This window comes from Mustelus asterias, chromosome 18 (assembly GCF_964213995.1).
Source record: "Mustelus asterias chromosome 18, sMusAst1.hap1.1, whole genome shotgun sequence".
Lineage (NCBI taxonomy): Eukaryota > Metazoa > Chordata > Chondrichthyes > Carcharhiniformes > Triakidae > Mustelus > Mustelus asterias.
In genome coordinates, this window is record NC_135818.1 from 39,767,448 (window position 1) to 39,789,391 (window position 21,944).

At 39.9% G+C, this 21,944-nt stretch overlaps 1 protein-coding gene across 18 annotated transcripts in view; it reads left to right on the forward strand.

Moving 5' to 3' along the window:
* ralgapa1 (Ral GTPase activating protein catalytic subunit alpha 1) overlaps positions 1 to 21,944 on the forward strand; it is a 244,010-nt gene that overhangs the window by 10,864 nt on the left and 211,202 nt on the right. For 17 of the 18 annotated variants that reach the window (XR_013500019.1, XM_078233782.1, XM_078233789.1 and 14 more), the window contains exon 2: positions 14,982 to 15,092. Coding sequence is in view for 17 of the 18 variants with exons in the window: in XM_078233782.1 (XP_078089908.1) it covers positions 14,982 to 15,092 (111 nt within the window). In the remaining variant the exon portion in view is untranslated. Of the gene's footprint in view, positions 1 to 14,981; positions 15,093 to 18,220; positions 18,301 to 21,944 lie in introns of those variants that run through there. The other variant, XM_078233791.1, reaches the window with a different exon arrangement.

Below are 21,944 nucleotides of genomic sequence, written 5' to 3' on the forward strand. Positions count from 1 at the left end.
TACAACTGTCAGTACATTTCAATTTCAATAGTACTTTATTGGTTGAGAGATCCTGAGCTTTTGAAAAATGCCAGATGAATGCAAATTTGTTTTATCTATTCATTGCTATTGTTCATATTCTTTATGTTTTGAGAGCATTAATGGAACTTAAATTTAATTTCAATAAAGTCAGCCCATTGTGCCAGCTCTTTCTATTTTAGTCCTACAGCATGCCTTTTCCCCACAACCCTGTAAATTTAGTCCTCCAAGTACATGTCCAATTAAATTTTTTTTTGGAAGCCCTTATGGAATCTGATTCCACCATACTTTCAAGTATTGTGTTTCAGATTATAACAACCTCCTATCAGATTTCAGCTCTAGCTCTTTTGCCAATTATTTTAAAACTGACGTATTGATGGTTTTGGCAGAGGAAACAGTTTTTCCCCACTTGTTCTATCAAAATCTTTCATTTTGATCATCTCCACAGTCTTCCCTTTCATCCCTCAGCCTTCCTATGCTCAAAGGAGAACAATCCCAGCTTCTCTAATCTGAAATAACTGAAATCTGTCATCGTTGTTATGCCTCATCTGTATCCTCTCCAAGGCTTTCCCAGTGTGGTGCCAATAATTTGTGAATGTTCAGAATGTCTTCCTTATTTTTCCATATAGCCATATACTCTCAATGCTTTCTTAACTCCCTTATCAACTACTTCTGCCACCTTCAAGGATTTGTGAATATGCACTACCAGGGCCCTCCACATCCGAGCAGGATAGTACTATTTGGATTATATTGATATTTCTCCCAAAGTACAGTACTTTACATTTTGCAGTTACGATTTATTGCAGGTGCATCTGGATATTTAACCTGTCCAATGTCCTCCTAGCATCTGTTATTATCCTACTCCGAATTTTTTATTTTGCCATGTTTTATGTCATCAACAACTTTTGAAATTATACTTGCACCAAGACTAAGTCATTGATATAAAATAAGGAAAGCTATGGTCCTAATAAAACTCACACTGCATAATTTTCTACAGTCTGAAAATGTTCATTCACTATTCGAATAACTCCAAGGCGCCACCCTTCCCTAACTCTAACCTCATTCAGCCCTACAGAGCTCAGGGAACTCTGTTCTTCCAATTCTGACTTCCCACCTTGGTGGCCATGTCTTTAGCTGCCTCGACCTTTAAGTTTGAAATTCCTTCCCTAATGTTCTCCACCTTTCACCTTCCTTTTTGACCAAATCTTTGGCCATCTGTTCTGATGTCTTATTCTTTGGCTCAGTGTGTATTTCATTTTTTTGTGTTGTTATATTCTTGAGAGGAGCTTTTGACTATATTAACAATTTGCATTTATTGTACCATTGTTGGCCATTCCCCTTTTAATGTGCAAGAAATTGAAACTTTAAATAAAACATTTGGATAATTGACTAATTGAAGAGTACTGGGTGTTGTGTGCTTTTTCTTGTTGATTACTGCCCAATATTACCACAGCCTTGATTCTGTAATTGCACTCATTGATATTTATTTCTGTAATGCTTGGCTTTCAATTGTGATAACTTTGGAATACAACCTTGATTATCGGTTAATATTATAGTAGAACAAATTAAAAATCTAACAGAGGCACTAGAACACTCCAGTATATTCCAGACCATTTTATTGACTTGTAAAAGCAAGCTTGATATGTTTCGCTAGCATCAATGGATCCTATGGAACTTTATCAAAAGATAAAAGAACCCCCCCTCACCACCCAATATCCCTTTAGCCTCAAGAGCTATAAATGACTAAAAAGTTCAGAGTTCCTCTGAAGATTTGCAAGTTAGCTAACTTTGACTGATCTTGTGCATGAAACAACGTATGTATCTGTGTTGGGAAGGCCATGGAGAGTTTTCCTCTTGTCAATGTTTACTTTCCTTTAACAGCTTTTAAGTTGCAATTATGCAACTGCATAAGTCAGTTGCTCATCAAATGTAGGCAATCTGAAGGTGTAATTGAGGAAGGAGGTGAATTATGTTTTAAGATTCCGTATGATCGAGGTGTACTACTGAGTACAAGGAATCTGACTTTAAATGCTGCATCTGGAAATGCACACGAGCACAGCATTACAAATGAGTCCTGCATTCATAATAGTATGACAAAAAATGCTTAAAATTAAAACTTAATTTAATTCATAAAAGATTGTAAAGCACTAAAGACAAATGTTGTTCTGACTTTTTTTTCTTTGAGCGAATTGGTTGATTTTACTACAGGATACATGCTAATATATCTCGGGGATTTTAGAAGAACGTTTTTACCCAGAAAATGGTTAGAATGTGGAATCTGTGACCACAATGAGTAATTATTCAAGGAGAAGCTAATAAGCACATGAGAAAGAAAGGAATAGAAGAATATGTTGATGGAGTTAGATTTTTTAAAAAGCGTTGAAGGAGACTTGTATAGAGCATAAACACTGTTGTGGGCCTGTTGGGCCAAATCACCTGTTTGTTATAAATATTTGTAATATTTTGTAAAGTTTCAATCTTATATAGTTGGAGGATAGGTATTCATAACGGTCCTATGTGTGTCAAATTCCTGATGCTGCGTTTTGATATCAGCAAAGGCCTTGACTAAAAAGTTCAGAGTTCCTCTGAAGATTTGCAAGTTAGCTAACTTTGACTGATCTTGTGCACAAAAAAAATGTATATATCTGTTGGGAAGGCCATGGGGAGAAGTTTTCCTCTTGTCAATGTTTACTTTCCTTTAACAACTTTTAAGTTGCAATCCCATATAAGTCAGTTGTTCATCAAATATAGGCAATCTGAAGGTGTAACTAAGAAAGGAGGTGAATTATGTTTTAAGATCCCATATGATCGAGGTGTACTACTGAGTACAGGGAATCTTGACTTTAAATGCTGCATCTAGAAAGGCACGAGCACAGCATTACAAATGGGTCCTGCATTCAGAATAGTATGACAAAAATGCTTTAAAAATTAAAACTTAATTTAATAAAAGACTGTATAGCACAAAAAGTGATTACCAGGATTTTTCTTACTCCAAATAAGTTCCAATTTTTATGTAATTCTGGGTATATAACCAGTTGGTTCTAGCCAGTTATGGTTTGATTTCTTTCTGTTTGCTGTCTTAAGTTAGTCTGATAATAATTAAGGATGAGATTGTTTATACACTGTTACTGTCTCTCTTTTTTTTAAATAGTAAGTAGATTTTGAGGGAATATGTTTAAACTGCTAAAACAGTTTCGGTCACTGTATAGCCTAGCAAAGCTACAAATTGCATCCTGTATGAATGTGACTTTGGTATGTTTCCTCATCGTCTCATCTTCCTTGATCTCTCTACAGCCTTTGTCGCTGTCAACCACTTCATTTTCCCATCCCTCTTCTATGTTACCCAGACAAGGGGAGCTATTTTGTTTTTGGTTCCACGCTTTCCTATTGAATGGTAGCCAAGACACATCCATCGAAGGTTATTTTTTACCTTCTACCCTGTTCACTTTTAAATCTCCATTACATAAAGAAAGCTAGTAGTGGTTGGAGTCCAATCGTCTCAGCCCAGGACATTGCTGCAGGAGCCCTTCACGGTAATATCCTAGGCCCAACCATCAAATTATATCTTTCCCCCCATAATAAGCTCCGAAGTGGGAGATATTTACTTTGCACAACGTTAATTATCATTTGTGATTCCAAAGCAGTCTGTCAGCATACAGCAAAATTTGGATAACATTCAGACCTGAGTTGATGTGGCAATTAACATTCATGCCACACAAGTGCCGGCAGAGGGGTTGTTTGGTAATAACTAGGACTTGCCCTACCTTTCCTGACACGTTTAATGGCTATCATTCTGTTTTGTGAAATTCAGGTTGTGTTTCCTATTATGAAAGAGGACCAAGGAAATACATTCAGCTTTTTAAGAGTTCAATAGTATGTGGAATGCTGTGATTGATTTGCACATGGAAACAGACAAAATTCAAAAATAAAAAATGGTGTAATCCAGATCAGTCTGGAGGTGCACTAGTACACATTGGCCTTTAAGCATTCAAGGATTTAAACAATTTTAAAATCAAGACATTTCCAATAGGTGTGGTTCCAATGGGTTCCCCTGACCTGAAAAGAAACCCAATGCTGTACCTTAGTTGTGTTACTTTTATTGAGCAGAAAAAGTCCAGTTTAAAAAGAAAAATTAAGATGGCTCCTACAAGTCACCAGGATTGGCCCTTTGTCTTGGAGCCATCCCCATGATTTTCTCAGCTTCTGGAATTTTGTACTTGATTACACTCACCCCTTTGTCATTGATGAAAGCAGAGCAAGTGCAGACAAATTGGCTTGCCTATCCTGAACTTATCACAAGAAGGAAAAGTGAAACTCACTGTGCTGGAAGAAATGCTGTTAACTGCCTCATCTGTTTCCTCAGGAGAAACAATGGAATTTTGGCCAAAAGCATAGAAACTGTTGACCGTTAATAGGCCAGGTTACATGACCCAAGCTTCTGTCCTTTTGGCCAGTTTTAACATCTTTGAGCTTGACTACCAGCCTGCTGTTCTTAACATAGAACTGGTGAACCAAGAAGCATGTTCCTCCAAGCTTAACAACAACTTGCCCATCTAGCCAGGTTCTACGGACATACAAAATAGGAGCAGAAGTAGGCTATTTTACCCTGCAAGCCTGCAGTGCCATTCAATAAGATCATGGGTGATCTGTTTTGTGTGCGAGTCCCAAATTCCTACCTACCTAACCACACCCCCCCCCCCCCCCCCCCCCAATAACCTTAGAGTCTTGTTAAACAAGATAATCAATCTGTCTCTGCTTTAAAAATATTCAATGACCCCACTCCCACTGCCTCCTGAGGCAGAATGTTCTGAAGCCCCACAATCCTCCCATGGGGCACAGACAAGGAGAATTTATTTCCGGTGCTCCCCTAGTTTTGGATTCCACCCACAAGACAAAACATGCTTTTCACGCCTAACATGTCAAGACCATTCAGGATCTTGTATACTTCAATCAAGTCTTCTAAACTGCAATAAAAACAAACCCAATCTGTCCAGCCTTTCCTGCGCATTCCAGGTAACAATCTAATAAAACACCAATGCAATAACATCCTTCCTTAACTAAGGAGACCAAAACTGAACATGTATTCAAGATGTGGTCTCACTGAATAACTGTATAACTGAAGCACAACATCCTTGCTTTTATGTTAAATTCCTCTCGTAAAAATGAATAGCACTCCCTTAGCCTTCTTGATTACATACTCTAAATGCACACTAACATTGTGACTCGTGCAGTAGAATACATGGATCCCTTTGTGCCCTGGAATTCTGCAGTCATTTTCCGTTTAATACTTTGCTGCTTTATTCTTCCTGCAAAAGTGAACAACTTCACACTTTCCCACATTATATTCCATCTGCCAGACTTTGCACACTCTCTCAACCTATCTATCTGTCTACAAACTCCTTATGTTTTCACAACATACTTTCCTGACTGTTTGTGTTGTTTGCAAATTTAGCTTTCATTTCTTTACTCATCGTGTCTAATTCATTGATGTAAATTGTAAAAAGTTGAGGCCTGGCACAAACCCCTGCAGGACTCCACTCGTCACATCCTTTCAAACAAGACAACGACCCGTTCGTGCATTCTCCCTGTTTTTTGCCAATCTTCTATCCATTCTAAATGTTACCCTCTGCACGATGACTTTTTTTTTGCAGGAACCTTTGATGTGGCACTTTATCAAATGTCTATTGGAAATCCAAGTACAGTATATCCACAGGTTCCCCTTTATCCACAGTACATGTTACTCCAAATCCAGGCTGATTTTTCGTGATTACTTTGAGTTTTTCTAAATATCCCATAGTCCCTCAATGCTGATGCTATAGTTAAGAGAGCCCACCAACGCCTCTACTTTCTCAGTAGGCTAAGGTAATTTGGCATGTCTGCTACAACTCTCACCATTTTACATAGAAGGCTTCCTTTCTGGATGTATCACAGCTTGGTATGACTCCTGCTCTAACCAAGAACGAAGAAACTGCAAAGGGTTGTGAACATAGCCCAGTCCATCACACAAACCAGCTTCTCGTCCATTGACAATGACTACACTTCTTGCTGCCTTGGAAAAGCAACCAGCATATCAAGGACCACGCGCATCCCAGGCATATTCTCTTCCATCTTTTTCCATCGAGAAAAAGATACAAAAGTCTGAGAACACATACCAACCGGCTCAAGAACAGCTTCTTCCCTGCTGTCATCAGACTTTTGAATGGACCTACCTAATATTAAGCTGATCTTTCTCTACCTTTCCAGAATTTAGGGAATTTTGAAAAATTAACACTGATAACATCTGCCTCATCAGATCCCTCTTTTAAGACCCTAGGATGAAGTCTATCTGGATCCAGAGACTCATCAACTCGTAGCTCCATCAGTTTGCTCTGTACCGCTTTCCTGATGATTGTAATTTTATACAAGTTTCTCTCTCTCATCTCCTGATTTAATGGAGAAAAACTGGAATGTTTATTGTATCCTCAGTAGTGAAGATATACATCTCTGCTGGTAGAGGTGTATGTATGCCTACAGAACCATCTCAGTCTCTGCATTGCGCACTTCATCTTTCGGGATCAGCACCAACTGAAAAGTGAGTACTATGGCTGGGATTCTCCAATCTCATCCGCGGCTCGGATTCTCCGGACCTGCTACTATAAATGGAGATTTGACTGAGTGCCAAATTCTCCGTTCTCGCTGGCAGTGGTGGTCGAGCGTACAGCATTAGCGAATTCCAGCCTATGACTTCCCAGCTAAATTCTCGATGCCTAGGTAAAGGAATTCCTCACTGGACTCTAACTTTGGACTGTGGAACTCGTGTGGTCCTTGTATTGTAAAATTCCCTTTTCTATTCTGCCACAGAGGATGGAAGTGTGTCATAATCCAGGTCAGACACTCCAAGATTTTTTATGAAATCAGCCTAGATCATAAGTTTTGCACTTTGAACTTTGGCATGGGTAAGCATAAGATGTTTCACTCCAGGTATGATTCAAGTGACCCACTAAGGAGCTTTTATCAAACAAGTATATTTAAGAATACAGTTGATAATACAATTAGCAATAACTTTTACCAATTACAAACAAGAAGAAAAGACAGCCATGATATTGTATATACCTTCACAGCTATGAACACTGTTCCAACACAAACAAACCCCTACAACCACACCCCTGTCCTAGGTTTGGCACAGAAAATAAGTATATTCACGTGATGCTGGGCTTTTCAGCTTTGCAATCTCTGCTGTGTGTTCCTCCTTTGGATATTGAATTGAAAATGCTGAGGCCTTTTGTCCCTGGAACTTTCAGCACACTTCAAGACAGAGACATTCCTTGCCTCTAGTTATTCGCTAAATTTCCAATACCAGGGAGAGAGACAGAAACACGCTGCTTGCAGCAGTCTGGAGTTGTTACAGCTGCTGCCAAACTGAAAGTAAAGAGCTCTGGATTTCCCTGGGAAGGAACCACCTGACTTTAATCTGTTAATCAGTCACAAACCAGGCAATTCAAAAGGGTTGTAAAACTGCAGAACATTGCATTAGGCCCAGATTAAAAAATAAACATAAGGCCCCTTGCATGGCTTTATCAACAATAAAAGCACATCGACTCAGCTCGGTGCCACAATGAGGAAAAACAGGCCTGCTTATAACTGCAGAGAACATGCTTAAAATACATGTCTTAAAGGCACAGTAGCGTCACATGTGGGAAGCTGTGTTGTTGGAATAGTTGAGCCTCAAGTTGAGGAAGATCTGCGTGAGGGTTTCAGCAGCCGATGAGCTGAGACGGGATGAATCAGGCAAAATTGTGTAAGTGGGAATAGGTGGTCTTAATAATGACACAAATATGAGGTCAGAATCTCAGCCTGGCTTAATCTCAGATTGTTGCCAAGGAGAGGGAATTGAGTCGATAGCTAGGGAACAGAGTTTGGAGAGGGGTTTGAAAACAAAGACTTTAGTCCCAATGTTTAACTAGAAGAAATTTCTGCATATCCAGCAGTGTTAGATGAGCAGTCTGATAATTTAATAATGGGGAGGAATCAAGAGAGGCGGTGAGATAGAACTGTGGTGTCAATGTTCATGAAAATTATTGTTGCACCTTCAGATGATGTTGCCAATAGATGAGATGTAGGAGGGGGGCCAAAGATGCATCCTGGGGCAAACAGATGTAATAGTGCAGGAGCAAAAAGAGAAACCATTGCAAGTGATTCTTGAATGGAACCAGTTGAGTGCAGTCCCACCCAGCTGGACAACAGTGCAGAGGTGTAAGAGGAGGATCGTATGGCCAACCGCGTAAAAGACCATAAGACCATAAGACATAGGAGCGGAAGTAAGGCCATTCGGCCCATCGAGTCCACTCCACCATTCAATCATGGTTGATTTCAACTCCATTTACCCGCTCTCTCCCCATAGCCCTTAATTCCTCGAGAAATCAAGGCTGCAGACAAGTTGAGAATGTCAAGGAGGGAATGCTTACCTTTGTCGTCTGACAACCTGTGACTGCACACAGTTGATTTTAACTTGACATTAGGCTTAAAGCACAATAGAATTATTTAAAACTATCGGAAAGAACTAAATATTCTATGCCATTTTTGCTGTGCATTTTTAAAAATATATTTTTAACTTTGGTGGGATGGCGATGTGGATTGCCAGAACAAACTATTTAAATAAATTTCCTGACCCAAGTCATTAACACATGTCAAGTGATAGACGTGGATTCTGTTTCACTTTTATTGCAAAAAATAAAGGAGGGATGGGTATGAGTTTTTAGTTTACTGTATTATTTAGTATGTGTGTTTATATAGCCCTGTGGCTTTTACTAAAATATTGAAACTTTTTCTGTCTTGTTTGTGGATTATGCAGCGGTTAGTTTTCTACAGTTGACAGCTGATTAGTTACAGCAACATTGGTTGAATTTTGAAGTTTCATACAATTGAGTTGTATGTCTAGAGCTGTAGAATGCCTAAGTTGTTGCCCAGATTTTTGTCGTCTTTTGAACCTTATTTAGTCTTACTAAGCTATTCTGATCAACTTTTATTTGCATTGATCTAAAACTAAAGTAATTGACTACATGTTTTCTTGTACCATCAATCAGAAACAAACTCTATACAGTTTTAATATGCTTTGCAAAAGCAAAATACTGCTAATGCTGAAAATGCTGTAATTGTTTTCAGTCAGACTGTATATTTTCAGAGCGACCAACGCATGCATGGTTTTGGGTTGAATGTGCCTGAAACATTCTGCAACAACGACCCCAACAATTAGAGGTATTTCCTTGCTAAGTATCTTGGGGGAGGTTTTTTGCTCATGTTGCACTGTCCAGATTGCTGACCCTAGCATCGTGCATCTGTTCTGAGTCTCAGTGCAGCTTCAGAGCTGACAGATCAACAATTAACATAATTTTCTTACTTTGGCAGTTACAGGAGAAGCGCTGCAAGCAGCACAGGCCATCTACATTGCCTTCATAGACCTTAGCAAGTCCCTAAATGTGTTAGCAGTTTGAAGACTCCATCTTGTTATCCAGCTTTTAATTTAAACACCTTGCAAGCATTCCTGTTTATTGAGGCAAACGAGAACATCAGTCGACTCTTTAATTCATTCAACTATTTCTTTCTTTATTTAACACTTCAGGTACTAACTCTCAACTGAACTTTAATTCTCAACTGAACATCAATTTTAATTATTTGACTGAAAATAGATACTACCAAGTTTAGGAAAAACATTGGCCAAGAAATATCCTCGATGTAGAGTCTATCTTCTGAGGAAAATTCCTTCAGGACACATGCTTCTCGCGATGATTAGTCTCTACAGCATTGTCGCTGGCAAACAAAAGACTGCACATGTCTTTTATCCACAAATCTTGCTTCCAGAAGATTCTCTCATCCAGCCAATTATGTAACCAGAAACTGATCATGTGGCTTGAACATCCAATGGAATTACTTGTGAACGATGCCATTACGCTTACTTCACTTGTACCACACAATGGCAATATAATTCGATGCCACAATGTCTGTTCGAATGTAAACAACTTCCCTTATTTAGTCAACACAGGAAGCTTCAGATCACAGCGCTCAGACCAGAGCAACTTTACGACCTGCATCTAGTTTTAATTATAAGTTGACCAAAAATCCCAGCATGCTTAACCCTCAGCCAGAACAGCCATTTTAAAGCCATTATTGCTAAATTATTTGTTGTAGCCGTTCTTTCTCCGTCTACAGTCTATACTGCAGAAAATAGACTGGACTCTTGGGTGTCATTTCTTCTTTCTACAAGAATATGCAGAGTCCCTTCAGTTACAATGGAGCAACATTAGATGATTTTAAGATCGGCAGCGGCGTAAAGCAGGTCTGCTTCCTGGTGCTATGTCTTCTTGTTATTATATGCTTTTGGCAACTCAAGGGAGGGTTTTACATGCATATCAGAGTGAACTGTAAGGTGGTCAATTTGGCAAGATGGCATGCCAAGACCAAAGTACATAAAGTCCTAATCTTACAGTATCTTGTAGATCAGGTCTTTCGGGCCTGCAAGCAGTTTGGACTGACAATCGACATCAGGAAGGCCAAAGTTATGTGCAAAATGTAGAAATTCCACTTTCCATCAACACTGACCTCCTGAGTGAGGTTATCATTGACAGCTTGGATCAACAATCATCAGCAACCTGTCCCTTGATGTCAAAATTAGCATCAGGATTGCCAAGACAGCAGCTGTTGTATCAAAGTTTGAGGCGAGTGTGGGCCAACAATGAACTCACCAAAAATAGAAACCTTTGTTTGTACCAGGCTTGTGTTCTCACCAAGATAAACTCAAATTATTGTGGATGCTGGAATCTGAAGCAAAAATAGAAAATGCCGGAAAACTCAGTAGGTCTAGCAGCATCTGTGGAGAGAGAACGGATAACATTTCAAGTCAGACTTGCTGAGAGTTTCCAGCGTTTCTGTTTTTGTGTTCTCACCAGCCCCCTAAACAGTAGTGAAGCTTGGATAACTTGTGCAACACAGTAAGAAGTCTCACAACACCAGGTTAAAGTCCATAGTCTCACAACACCAGGTTTATTTGGTAGCAAAAGCCACTAGCTTTCGAAGCGCTGCTCCTTCATCGGGTGAGCACTGCACATGTCTTTTATCACCCAGACCCTATCCCTGTAACCCCACACATTTACCCCGTCTCTAAGGAGCAGCGCTTTGAAAGCTAGTGGCTTTTGCTACCAAATAAACCTGTTGGACTTTAACCTGGTGTTGTGAGACTTCTTACTGTGTTTACCCTAGTCTAACGCCGGCATCTCCACACCATAACTTGTGCAAGCCAGGAAAAGTGGCTGAACAACATCCACCTCCACTGTCTTAGATGATCAGTCTAAAGATGTGTAGGTTAGATTGATTGGCCATGCTAAGTTGACTCTAGTATCTGGATTGGCGGGGTAAATGTGTGGGGTTACAGGGATAGGGTCTGGGTGGGATTGTGATTGGTGCAGACTCTGAGCCAAATGGCCTCCTTCTGCACTGTAGGGATTCTATGATTCTTCTATGAATATTAGGTATCTACTGACAGAGCAGAGTACCAAATATGAAGTACAGCAGCATGCAGGAATCCTCGACTTGTTTATCCCTTTAAGCTAGCAGTGACTGCACTGGCTGAGTCATATGCACTGGATGCATGATAGCTGAATTCTCAAAACCATGCTCTATGTAGTTTGCTGTTGGCATAAGACCAACAGGTCGCACATGTCTGAGATACTAGGACAGTGGCAAATGAGTCCCCAAGTTGACCAGGGTCGAAGTTTGTGTATGGGAAGTCCTTGCTGCTGACTGCAGTGCATGGTGACAAGCAGTCAGGCAGAGTGTGGAAAAATCAGAGGACAAGAGAAACAACTAGATGATGGGAAAGGAAAGCCCAGAGGAAGGAAAAAACATTAGTTGACCTCTGGCCAACTTTACTCATCTGTACCAGTTGTTGAAGGAATTGTTATTCATGAGTCAGCCTCGACAACCACAATGCTCAGTGCAGAAATGACATAAACCCCAGGCCTCCTGTGACAGATGAATGCATACTAACCATTACCTTGTGTGCCCTTAGTCGAGCCAATAAGGAAGAGTGTCTCGTGCACAAAAGCACTAACCAGCCAGAATCATTTATTATTCCAGTGTAGATGTGCCCCATTTGTCAAATTTCCTCAGTTATGGGATACTTGCCTTGATGACAGTGCAATATAAAACTGAGCCTGCTTTTCATGTGTATCTTGTGAATTTGAACAGTTTGTCTTTCCTACAGCTCTCCAATGTTGTACATATGCGTATTCAATCTGCACATCCAGCTTGTGTAAGATTGGTTGCTGATATTTTAATAATTAACAAAGTACATTCCTACTTGTCAATTGCCAAGTTGACAAAGTTATGTTTAGTGGAAAATTTATCATAAGAGTCAAGCTAGTTTATGCTCAGTGCAATTTACAAAATATTAGTTTTTGTTTTTGCTCAGAGGTTATGAACAAATTACTCTTTTCTCTCTTTCAGCAGTTTTATTTTAGTGGCCTGATTACATTAGTGATCTGATTTTATCACTTTCATGCTAACGTTGCTACTTTAAATAGTTAACTAATTATTCTATTATTTATTTAATGTAGGAGCTTAATAACTTGCATAATATTTACAGAACAGAAACAGGCCCGTTGACCCAACAGATCCATGCCAGTGCTTAAGCTCCACCAAACCGCTTCCTAGTCTGTCACCTAACTGTATCGCCATCACCTTCTATATTTCATATATTTAACTATTCATGTACTTAATTTATTTCCCCTTAAATACATCTATCAATGCTAGGTGCTAGTGAGTTCCACGTTCTAAAAACTTCTGGATAAATAAGTTTCTCCTAAATTCTCTGAGCTTATTAGTGATATCTTGTATTTATAGCCCCCTTGCTGTGGTTTCCACCACCCCTGCAAGGGGAGAGGTCTACTCTGTATCTGCCCTTTAATACTCTTAGAGGCATGACCTGATCAAAGTCTGGGTTTTCTCTTTCTAGAGACAAGAGCCACAGGTTGTTCAAATTTTCCTGATGGAGGAAACTTCAGTTTTGTTATTGTTTTACCAAATCCTTTTTGCACTTTCACAGATGTTTCCTACACTATTTATATAAAATGAGGCCAGAAATGTTTTCCGTATTCCCAAGTGTGCTGTAACCATAGAACCCTGCTTTTCAATTCTGTCTTGAGAAATGAACCACAGTGCTTTGTTTTGCTTTCTTATGGCCTTATTGACCTGCATCTCCTCTTTCTAGCAAAATGTTCCATCCCTCACTTATCTGTATTGCAGTTCAATTTTCAATTATACATGCATTCTGAAGGTTTCTTGATGCTGTCTTATCTTTTATCACAGTACTCCTCTGTGTCAACTGCACCACCCGTTTGGTTTCATACTTGAATTTTTAAATTATACTTCAGATTCATGAAGTGCAATTTAAATCATTGGAACACAACTTCCCACCTTTGCCACCCCAACCACCTTTAACTATTCTTTCTGTTTTACAGTCAGCTTGCTATCCATTTGTTTGTCCTCTTACTCCATCGCTTGTCTTCTCAGTCCAGATGTAATTATTTTAGGTACAAGTCTACTATGAGTACTTTATCGAAGGCCTTTTGGAAATTTAAATGTGTTGCATCTACTGCATCATGTTTTCTATTCTTTCTATTTCTTCTTCAAATAATTCAATAAAGCTGGTTAAACATGACCTATTTTGAAATCCACGCTGACTACCCTTTTGTATATTTTTCTGTTTAAATGTTTTCTGTTATGTCTTTGAGTAAGGATTCCATTACATTTCCTACCACCAACGTCAAGCTAATTAGTATATAGTTCACTGGGCTTCACCCTTTTAATTATAGACATCACATCCAGTCTTCTGGATGTATTCTCTTTTTCTAATGAATTTACATACACAATAGTGCCTCTCGCTTCCTTTTAACTTTTTTAATATGCACACATGCAATCCACCCAGACCAGGAGTTTCATTTTCTCCAAGTTAGATTTAATTTATCACTTAACTCTCCTTATCTCCTGGTACCTATTTAATGCTTCAGCCGCATCTGACATTTACCTGTGAACTTATCTAGTGTAGCATATCCCTGTGTTAATTTTTCTTTTGTTATTTGTGTTAGGGAATACTTTACTGTTTTTATATTCCTTGATAATTTAATTTTAACATTTTTGCTTCCCTAATTTTTTGACTTCTTCCCTAAGCATTTCATATTCGCTTTTCTCATTCGCGCCTTTCACTATTGTGGTTTTTTGTTTCACTTTCACCGTTTTTTTAAATTCATCCATGGTATGTCATTAAGGATTAAGTTTTTTGCTTTTAACTTGTATAAAACATTTATGATTTCCTGGCCTTTAGCACTGGAGGCATTGTGCAAAAATCACATGCTCTCTGCAGGGTGGGAAAACAAAATGTGAAGGAAAGCTACCCTGCAGCTGATCTGCCAGCCAGTCCATAGCAGCATTGGCAAGCCAGCCACACTCCTGGCTGCTGTTCTGTGTGACCTGTAGCTGCAGGGCAATTGTGAAGAAAAATGCCATTAATCATGTACTTGAAATTCAAAAGAAGTTAAAGATATAAAAATATGCTCGGAGCCTATTACATGGAACAAAATTTGTTGTCTATTTTTTGCTGCCTGTATCAACTTTATTTTATTTTTAGGTACCGAAATATTTACTGCCCTACATTTAATGTTTGACCATTGTGAAACCTTAGCCCTGATGATTTTTATAATATTGAATGGATGTGAAATATATTTGTAGCACTGTGGCATTTATTTGTAATTATGAGATTTGAGACATCTGAACTAGAAATGCATACTATCAAGATAGTGGAGTAGTTTTTGGTTGATCCAAATTGGGAGTTATTCATGCAAGATTAATATATCTCTATGCTGTAGGCTATTATGTGGCATAATTAATCTAAATTTCATTATTAACTATCCTAATTCTTTTTCTTTTACTTGTAGAAAACTCTGAAGCAAATGATTTGAAGCCATTCTTTGATCAAACATATTCGCACATATACTATGTTTTCTTCGAAAATTTTATAACCATTGAAGCCAGCCTAAAGCAAAAAGGTAAGGATAAAACATTTCAAGCTTTTGCAAAGATAAACGATGGAACTAATTAAGACTCATTTTTGGAAGATAAGAAAAAGAATGATACACTGGACTGAGAGTATTATTATTCGTGCTTTTAATGAAAACTAATCTTTATTTCTAAATCTCTAAATCAAGCATCTCATTTTCATTTTTTCTGTTGTGCTTTGTGTGTTTTTGTTTTTCTATGAATTGTGTTATCGTTCAGGTCAGAAACTCCAAAGTTTTAAGAAGTCAGCCTAGATCATAAGTTATACACTTTGAATTTTGGTACGGGTAAGCATAAGATGTTTCACTCCGGGTATGATTCATGTGACCCACTAGGGAGCTTTTATCAAAGTTTATTTAAGAATACAGCTAACACACAGAAAATTAGCAAGAACTTTTACCAATTACAAATAAGAAAAAAAACCCATGATATTGTTTAAACCGTAACGGCTCAATGTACTTGTTAAGGGACTTACAATGGTTTTCTTGTTGTATTTAAAAAGTATTGTTTCCCTCAAGTAGCCAAACAAAGGAACAGAGTGGTTTCAAGATGAACTTTACTATAGCTAGCTACAGGACCCGGAATGTCCATTCGGAGCATTCAGAGTAAAAGAAATTCAGAAATACAAAGACAATTAAAGTCTCAGCTTTGATTACAAGTAATTATTATATACCAATAAAAAGAATAGAAGTTGTCTCTATCCAGTCATAAAAGGCCACATCATATGAAAGTACAGTTTTTAAAACCAATCACAATCACCTTATACTTGCTTAATTATAATATCCAATTGACGTAAAGTTTTTACTTGCCTCAATTGAGTATTGCTTTCCCCTATCTTGGCCATTCCAACTGTTCCTGGTTATTAGAACATGGTTCACTCCCTTGTCCAATGCAGATATCTGATGCAATGAGCTATGCCCAGATTAATGACCTTGGTGTCTGTCTGTGAAGGTTCTTATGAGAAGACCTTTGTTTTTTTCTGTGACTATTAACTTTTCAGTGTCGTCGTCCCCCCACCGCCCCAGGTATCCGAAATGGTTCTGCTGTAAATTTAGCTTCTGATTTTCCAACTTCTTCCTTTAAAGGGAGCCATAGGGGCATAGCGAGGTACTGTCAGCGCCGGCAGTTTAACCAATTTTCTTTGGTAACAGCACATTATGGTGGCCCATAATAACATTACCCCTGTCACTACAGTCATCCCCATCCTGATTATTTCCCACCAATTGGTGAAGCTATTGTGGGACTATTAGCCCTTCCAGAACTATGAGGCTATTGTGGGACTATTAGCCCAACCAAACAAACCTTCTTATACACCCGTCCCGGGTTTAGCACACAAAATAAGAATGCTCACATGATGTTGGATCTTGCAGCTCTGCATCACTTGCTGTGAATTAGTCCTTTGGGTGGAGAATTGAAACTCTGACTTCCCCCATCCTGAGCTCCCAATACCCCTCAAGGTAGCGATAGAGCCACTGTTGGCCTCTAGCTTTTAGCCAATAAACTACTTCAAGAGACAGAAGCACTCCTTGCCTCTAGTTACTAGCTAGCCAGCCACCAAGAGCTAAATTTCCAATACCGGGGGAGACACAGAAATACTACTTGCAGTCTGGAGTCCAACAGCTTCTAACTAATCAAACTGAAAGCGAATCCTTGGATTCCTCTGTGAAGGAAGCACCTGACCATGACCTTTCAAGGCCTATTGTATGCCTTCAACCGACATCACTGCAATGATACAAAAAATACAGCAGGGAAACAGGATTAAAATATATTCCATAAAGGCACAGTAGCATCACAATTATTAGTCTCTACAGTCCTTTATTTTACTTTATTCCTTGTTTCTTTGATTTGCGAGTAAAATTGACAAGAAAAGTAAACTATTTGATTTACTATTGTCAAATGTATTGGGAAACAGTGAAAATATTGTTTCTTGCACGCTATACAGACAAAACATTTAGACTTTTGTATCTTTTTCCCGATGGAAGAGATATGTCCAGGGTGCGTGGTGTCCTTCATTATGCTGGCTGCTTTACTAAGACAGCAGGAAGTGTAGAGTCAGTGGGTGGGAGGTTGGTTTGCGTGATGGATTGGGCTATGTTCACAATCATTGGTAGTTTCTTGTGGTCTTGGTCAAAGCAGGAGTCATGCCAAGCTGTGATACATCCAGAAAGGATGCTTTCTATGGTGCATCTGTAAAAATTGGTAAGTTGTAGCAGACATGCTGAATTTCCTTAGCCTTCTGAGAAAGTAGAGGCGTTGGTGGGCTTTCTTAATTATAGTGTTGGCAAGGAGGACAGGTTGTTGGTGACCAGAACACTGAGAAACTTGAAGCGCTCGACCATTTCCACTTCATCTCCATTGATGTAGACGGGCATATCCTCCACTGCGTTTCCTAAAGTCGATGACTCTCTCCTTTTGTTTTATTGACATTGAGGGAAAGATTATTGTCATTGCACCATTTCACCAGATTCTCTATCTCTTTCCTGTACTCGTCTGACCATTGTTTGAGATCTGACCCTCTACGGTGGTGTCACCGGCAAATTTGAAAATGGAGTAGGAGGGGAATTTGGCCATGCAGTCATAAGTACATAAGGAGTATAGTAAGGGAGTGAGGACCCAGCCTTGTGGGGCACCAGTGTTGAGGATAATTGTGGAGGAGGTGTCGTTCCCCATCCTTACTGATTGTGGTCTGTGGGTTAGGAAGTCTGAGATCCAGCCGCAGAGGAAGGAGCCGAGCCCTAGGCCCTGGAATTTGGAGATTAGGTTTTTTTTTGAGATAATAGTGTTGAAGGCTGAACTGTAGTTAATAAATAGGAGTCTGACATAAGTGTCCTCGTTATCCAGGTGTTCCAGGGTTGAGTGTAGGGCCAGGCCGGTGGTATCTGCTGTGAACCTGTTGCAGTGATAAGCGAACTGTAGTGGATCCTGGCAGTCTGGGAGACCGGGGTTGATGCATGCCACGACTAACCTATCGGGTGGTCGTCATTTAGGCACACTGCCTGGTTTTTCTTTGGTACAGGGATGATGGTCGTCTTCTTGAAGCAAGTAGGGACCTCAGATCAATGTAAGAAGTGGTTAAAGATGTCTGCGAACACCTCCGACAGCTGGTTTAGGATCTGAGTGCTTGTCCGGGTTCCCCATCCAGGCCTGTTGCGGGGTTCTTTCAGAGACTGAGTATTGCCAAAACTCAGCCAATGCAAGGTCAGTACCCTGGTTAAAGACTTTATTTAACCAATGATTGCTGGGAGAGATAGCATTGGGCAGTCCAACATCTCTCTGAAGAGAAGACCCTGAGCATTCCAGTACCGCTCTGAAGTTACAATACATCAGACAGGACAATTATACATTTTCAAGTTCGCTTTTCTCTCCTTCCCATTGGTTATGAACCAGTTATCATTAGTACAAACCAATCATTAACAGTTGTCATATACCTTAGCTAATTACATTCTACCTTCTGACATCATGGAATTTCATTGGTCCTTGGAATCTGGATGCTTCTTCCCCTTGTTGCTTAGCAACCCCTGACACTTAGCTATAGAGTTCAAAGGTCCTGTTCTCACCAACTCTCAATGACATCAATGGTCGAATCAGACAGTTGATATTCCTACGTCTGAGAAGCACTGTCTTATTAGTACAAATTGAGCAGCTTTCTTCATACTATGGCTTTGGGAACCTATACTGCCGTAACTTACACTGATAAAAATATACACATTCTGTGGTTTCATTGTTCCAAAGAATGTGGCTCGTCTCACTCAGTCTTCATCCTATTGTGCTCTGGAGCAGCCTGCCTTTGGCTAAATTGTACAGATTACTTTTAAAATCCACAATACATGTTTAAATTAGAAATACCCCTGTTAGTCTGAGAGTCTGATCTGGAGTAATTTCACTTCGTGCTAGTCGTTTTCAGTGTCTTAAATCTCTGACTATCTGGAATTTCTCTAACAGGGCCAGTCACTTTCCATGGGTTAATTTTCACCTTGTAGCCTGTTAAGTTGTGTAAACCTTGCCATAATCAGTGGGTGATCATGTGGCTAGCCTGGGTCTCTAGCTTGGCCCAGTACTGTCTCTTGGCAACTTTGATAGTTCTCTGTAGATTGTATCTGAATTTCTTGTATAGGTCAGGGTCACCTGACTTGAACGCCTCATAAGCAGTGGATGTCCCTGTTCATCCATGGTTTCCGGTTGGGAAATACTTGGATTTGCTTTTTTGGCACACAGTCTTCTGCACACTTACAATGAAGTCTGTTACTGTAATGGCATATTCATTTAGGTTGGTCGTTGAGTTCTTGAATATTGACCAGTCCGCCGACTCGAAGCAGAGCTGTAGGAGATCATCCGTTTCATCAGACCAACATTGCATGACTTTCATTATCAGATTCCACCTTTTCAATTTTTGCTTGTAAGCCAGGAGCAGGAGCACAGCTTTGTGGTCTGATATGCCAAAGTGTGGACGGAGGATAAAGCGGTAGGCATGTTTGATGTTTGTGTATCAGTGGTCGAGGATGTTTGGGCCTCTGGTGGGACAGGAGACATGTTAGTGATATCTCGGTAGGACACTCTTGAGCTTGACCTGGTTGAAGGCACCAGCCATGATGAGCAAGGCCTTGGGATGTTTCATCTCAAGACTATTTGTAGTGGTATTTATTTCATCCAGCGCAGACTTCACATTTGCATGGGGTGCGATGGAAACTGCTGTCAGGATAATAGAGGCGAACTCCTGTGGCAGGTAATAGGAGCAGCGTTTCAATATCAGATCCGGGGAGCCAAAACTTGCCAGTGTTGCTACGTCTGAGCGCCAAGGCGTTTTGATTGTAAGGCAGACCCCACCTCTCCTAGCCTTGCCCGAGTCCTCCTTGTGGTCCATTCGGAGGATTGAGAAACCCTCCAGTTGCAGAGCGCAGATTGGTGAAGCAGCAGTGAGCCATTTCTCCATGAAAGAGAGCACACAGCAGTCTCTTAGTTCCCTTTGAAAAGCGAGTCTGGCTTTAAGTTCGTCTAGCTTGTTTTCAAGTGATTGGACATTTGCCATGAGTAAGCTGGGGAAGGGGATCTTGGGATCGCATCGTTTCATGATGTATGATGAGAACCTCGGCTTTGCTCAGCTTTTGTCATTTGGTTTGGGCTACAGCATAAAAAAAGTAAATCCAGTGAAGCTGAGGAAGTTGTGGGGGAATGTTGTTGTTGTCAAAGTGTGATATCATAGGAAAACAGCCAAGTGACTGGTGAACACTTTGCTTGTTATCTTCAAAATGAGTTAAATTTATTAGTATTGTAAGGTTTACTGACGGTGGTAAATGTTACTGGAAGTAGCAGCGTTTATTCATAAGTGCATAATAAAAATGACAGGACGGATGATGTTTTGCAACTGTAGAATGTGTGCACTCCTGGACACTGGTGTGATCCAGGAAAAACACATCTGCAGTAAATGTCTGTGGCTTGAGGAGCTTTGAGCCATTGATCTGGAGGTCGAGCTGCAGACACTGATGTATTAGGGAGGGGGAAAATTACATTTCCTACCAGGAGGCAGTCACACTCCTTAGGATAGGGTCTTCTGGTTTGCCTTTTGGTCAGAGACAGGATGGTGTGACTGAGAGTGAAGCAGGTATGAGGACTCGAGATAGAAGTTGAGGAGCAGCCTTTGAAATTGTCCAGCTGGTTCAAGGTTCCTGCAACCTGGATGGATGAAAGCAGTGGCTGCAGGGTGGATGAGCAACTAAGCATTGTACTGAGGTGCAAGAAGCCATTCAAGCTGAGGGAGTTAATAGGAATGTAGTGGTAGTTGGGAACAGTATGGCTAGGTGTACAGACACAGTTCTCTGCAGCTGAGAGCGAGAGTCCAGATGGCCGTTGCCTGCTAGGATTAGAGACATCTGCTCTGGTCTAGAAGGGGAGGATCCAGCAGCCGTGGTCCACACGGGTACCAATGACCAGTAGGTACCAGTTTTGGCCTAGTCCTTTATTTCTAAATTTAGTCAAAATCGTTTCAATTTTGTACTTTTTTTTAAGAAATGAATATAGTTGAAGAAACAATACAAGTAATTTCGACAACAGCTATTCTCTGACTCTAGTTTTGTGGATTGAACTTTTGTGGTATGTTCTAATTCGGACATTTTACACAATGTTGCTTAAAATGCAAACTTTTTTGTTTGCCAACGGAATATTTAATTGTTAATTTCTAGTGTTCAGTCTCAAGTTGTTTGATATCTCTTTCACAGAGCAAGTTAGAGTCTTTCAAAAGCTGCTAATTTCTTTGGTGCTAATAAATCAGCAGCTGATTGTTGAATCACTGTTTGAGTGCATCTTCCGATGCATGCGGCTGTCATCCAGAGAAGCGATTCAGGAAATTAATCAATTGGCATTTCACACGACCAAATTTCATTTCCAGTTGATAGTATATGGAAGGCTGGCACATGGATCAATACACTCATTATTAACCATTTCAGTCCGGGTTTAATGGCACACAAATTCTTTTGGCACTTGATTCTGACAGATGATTGTCATGGTTCCCATACAGGAGCCTCTTCCATCTTCATTCTGTGCTACTTTTGTATCATAACAATGTGTGCAATATGTGAAATAAGACCCTGGTTCTAGCATTATGCAGTGTGGGAGTAGGAAACCACAATTCTGCAATATCTTAATGATGTAGACGTGAGTGCACCGCAGTGTTTCCTGAGAAACAATCAAGCTAAGCTACATTCCCTTGCTCATTTCATTCTTATGTTCCAGCCGTGGCTCTGTATAGCCAAAGCAACTTGGCTGAAGCTGCAAAGTGACTTTGTACATTAAGGGTTAAGATAAACATGTGGGGAAAAATATGCTTGCTATAAATCCATGTCAAAGAA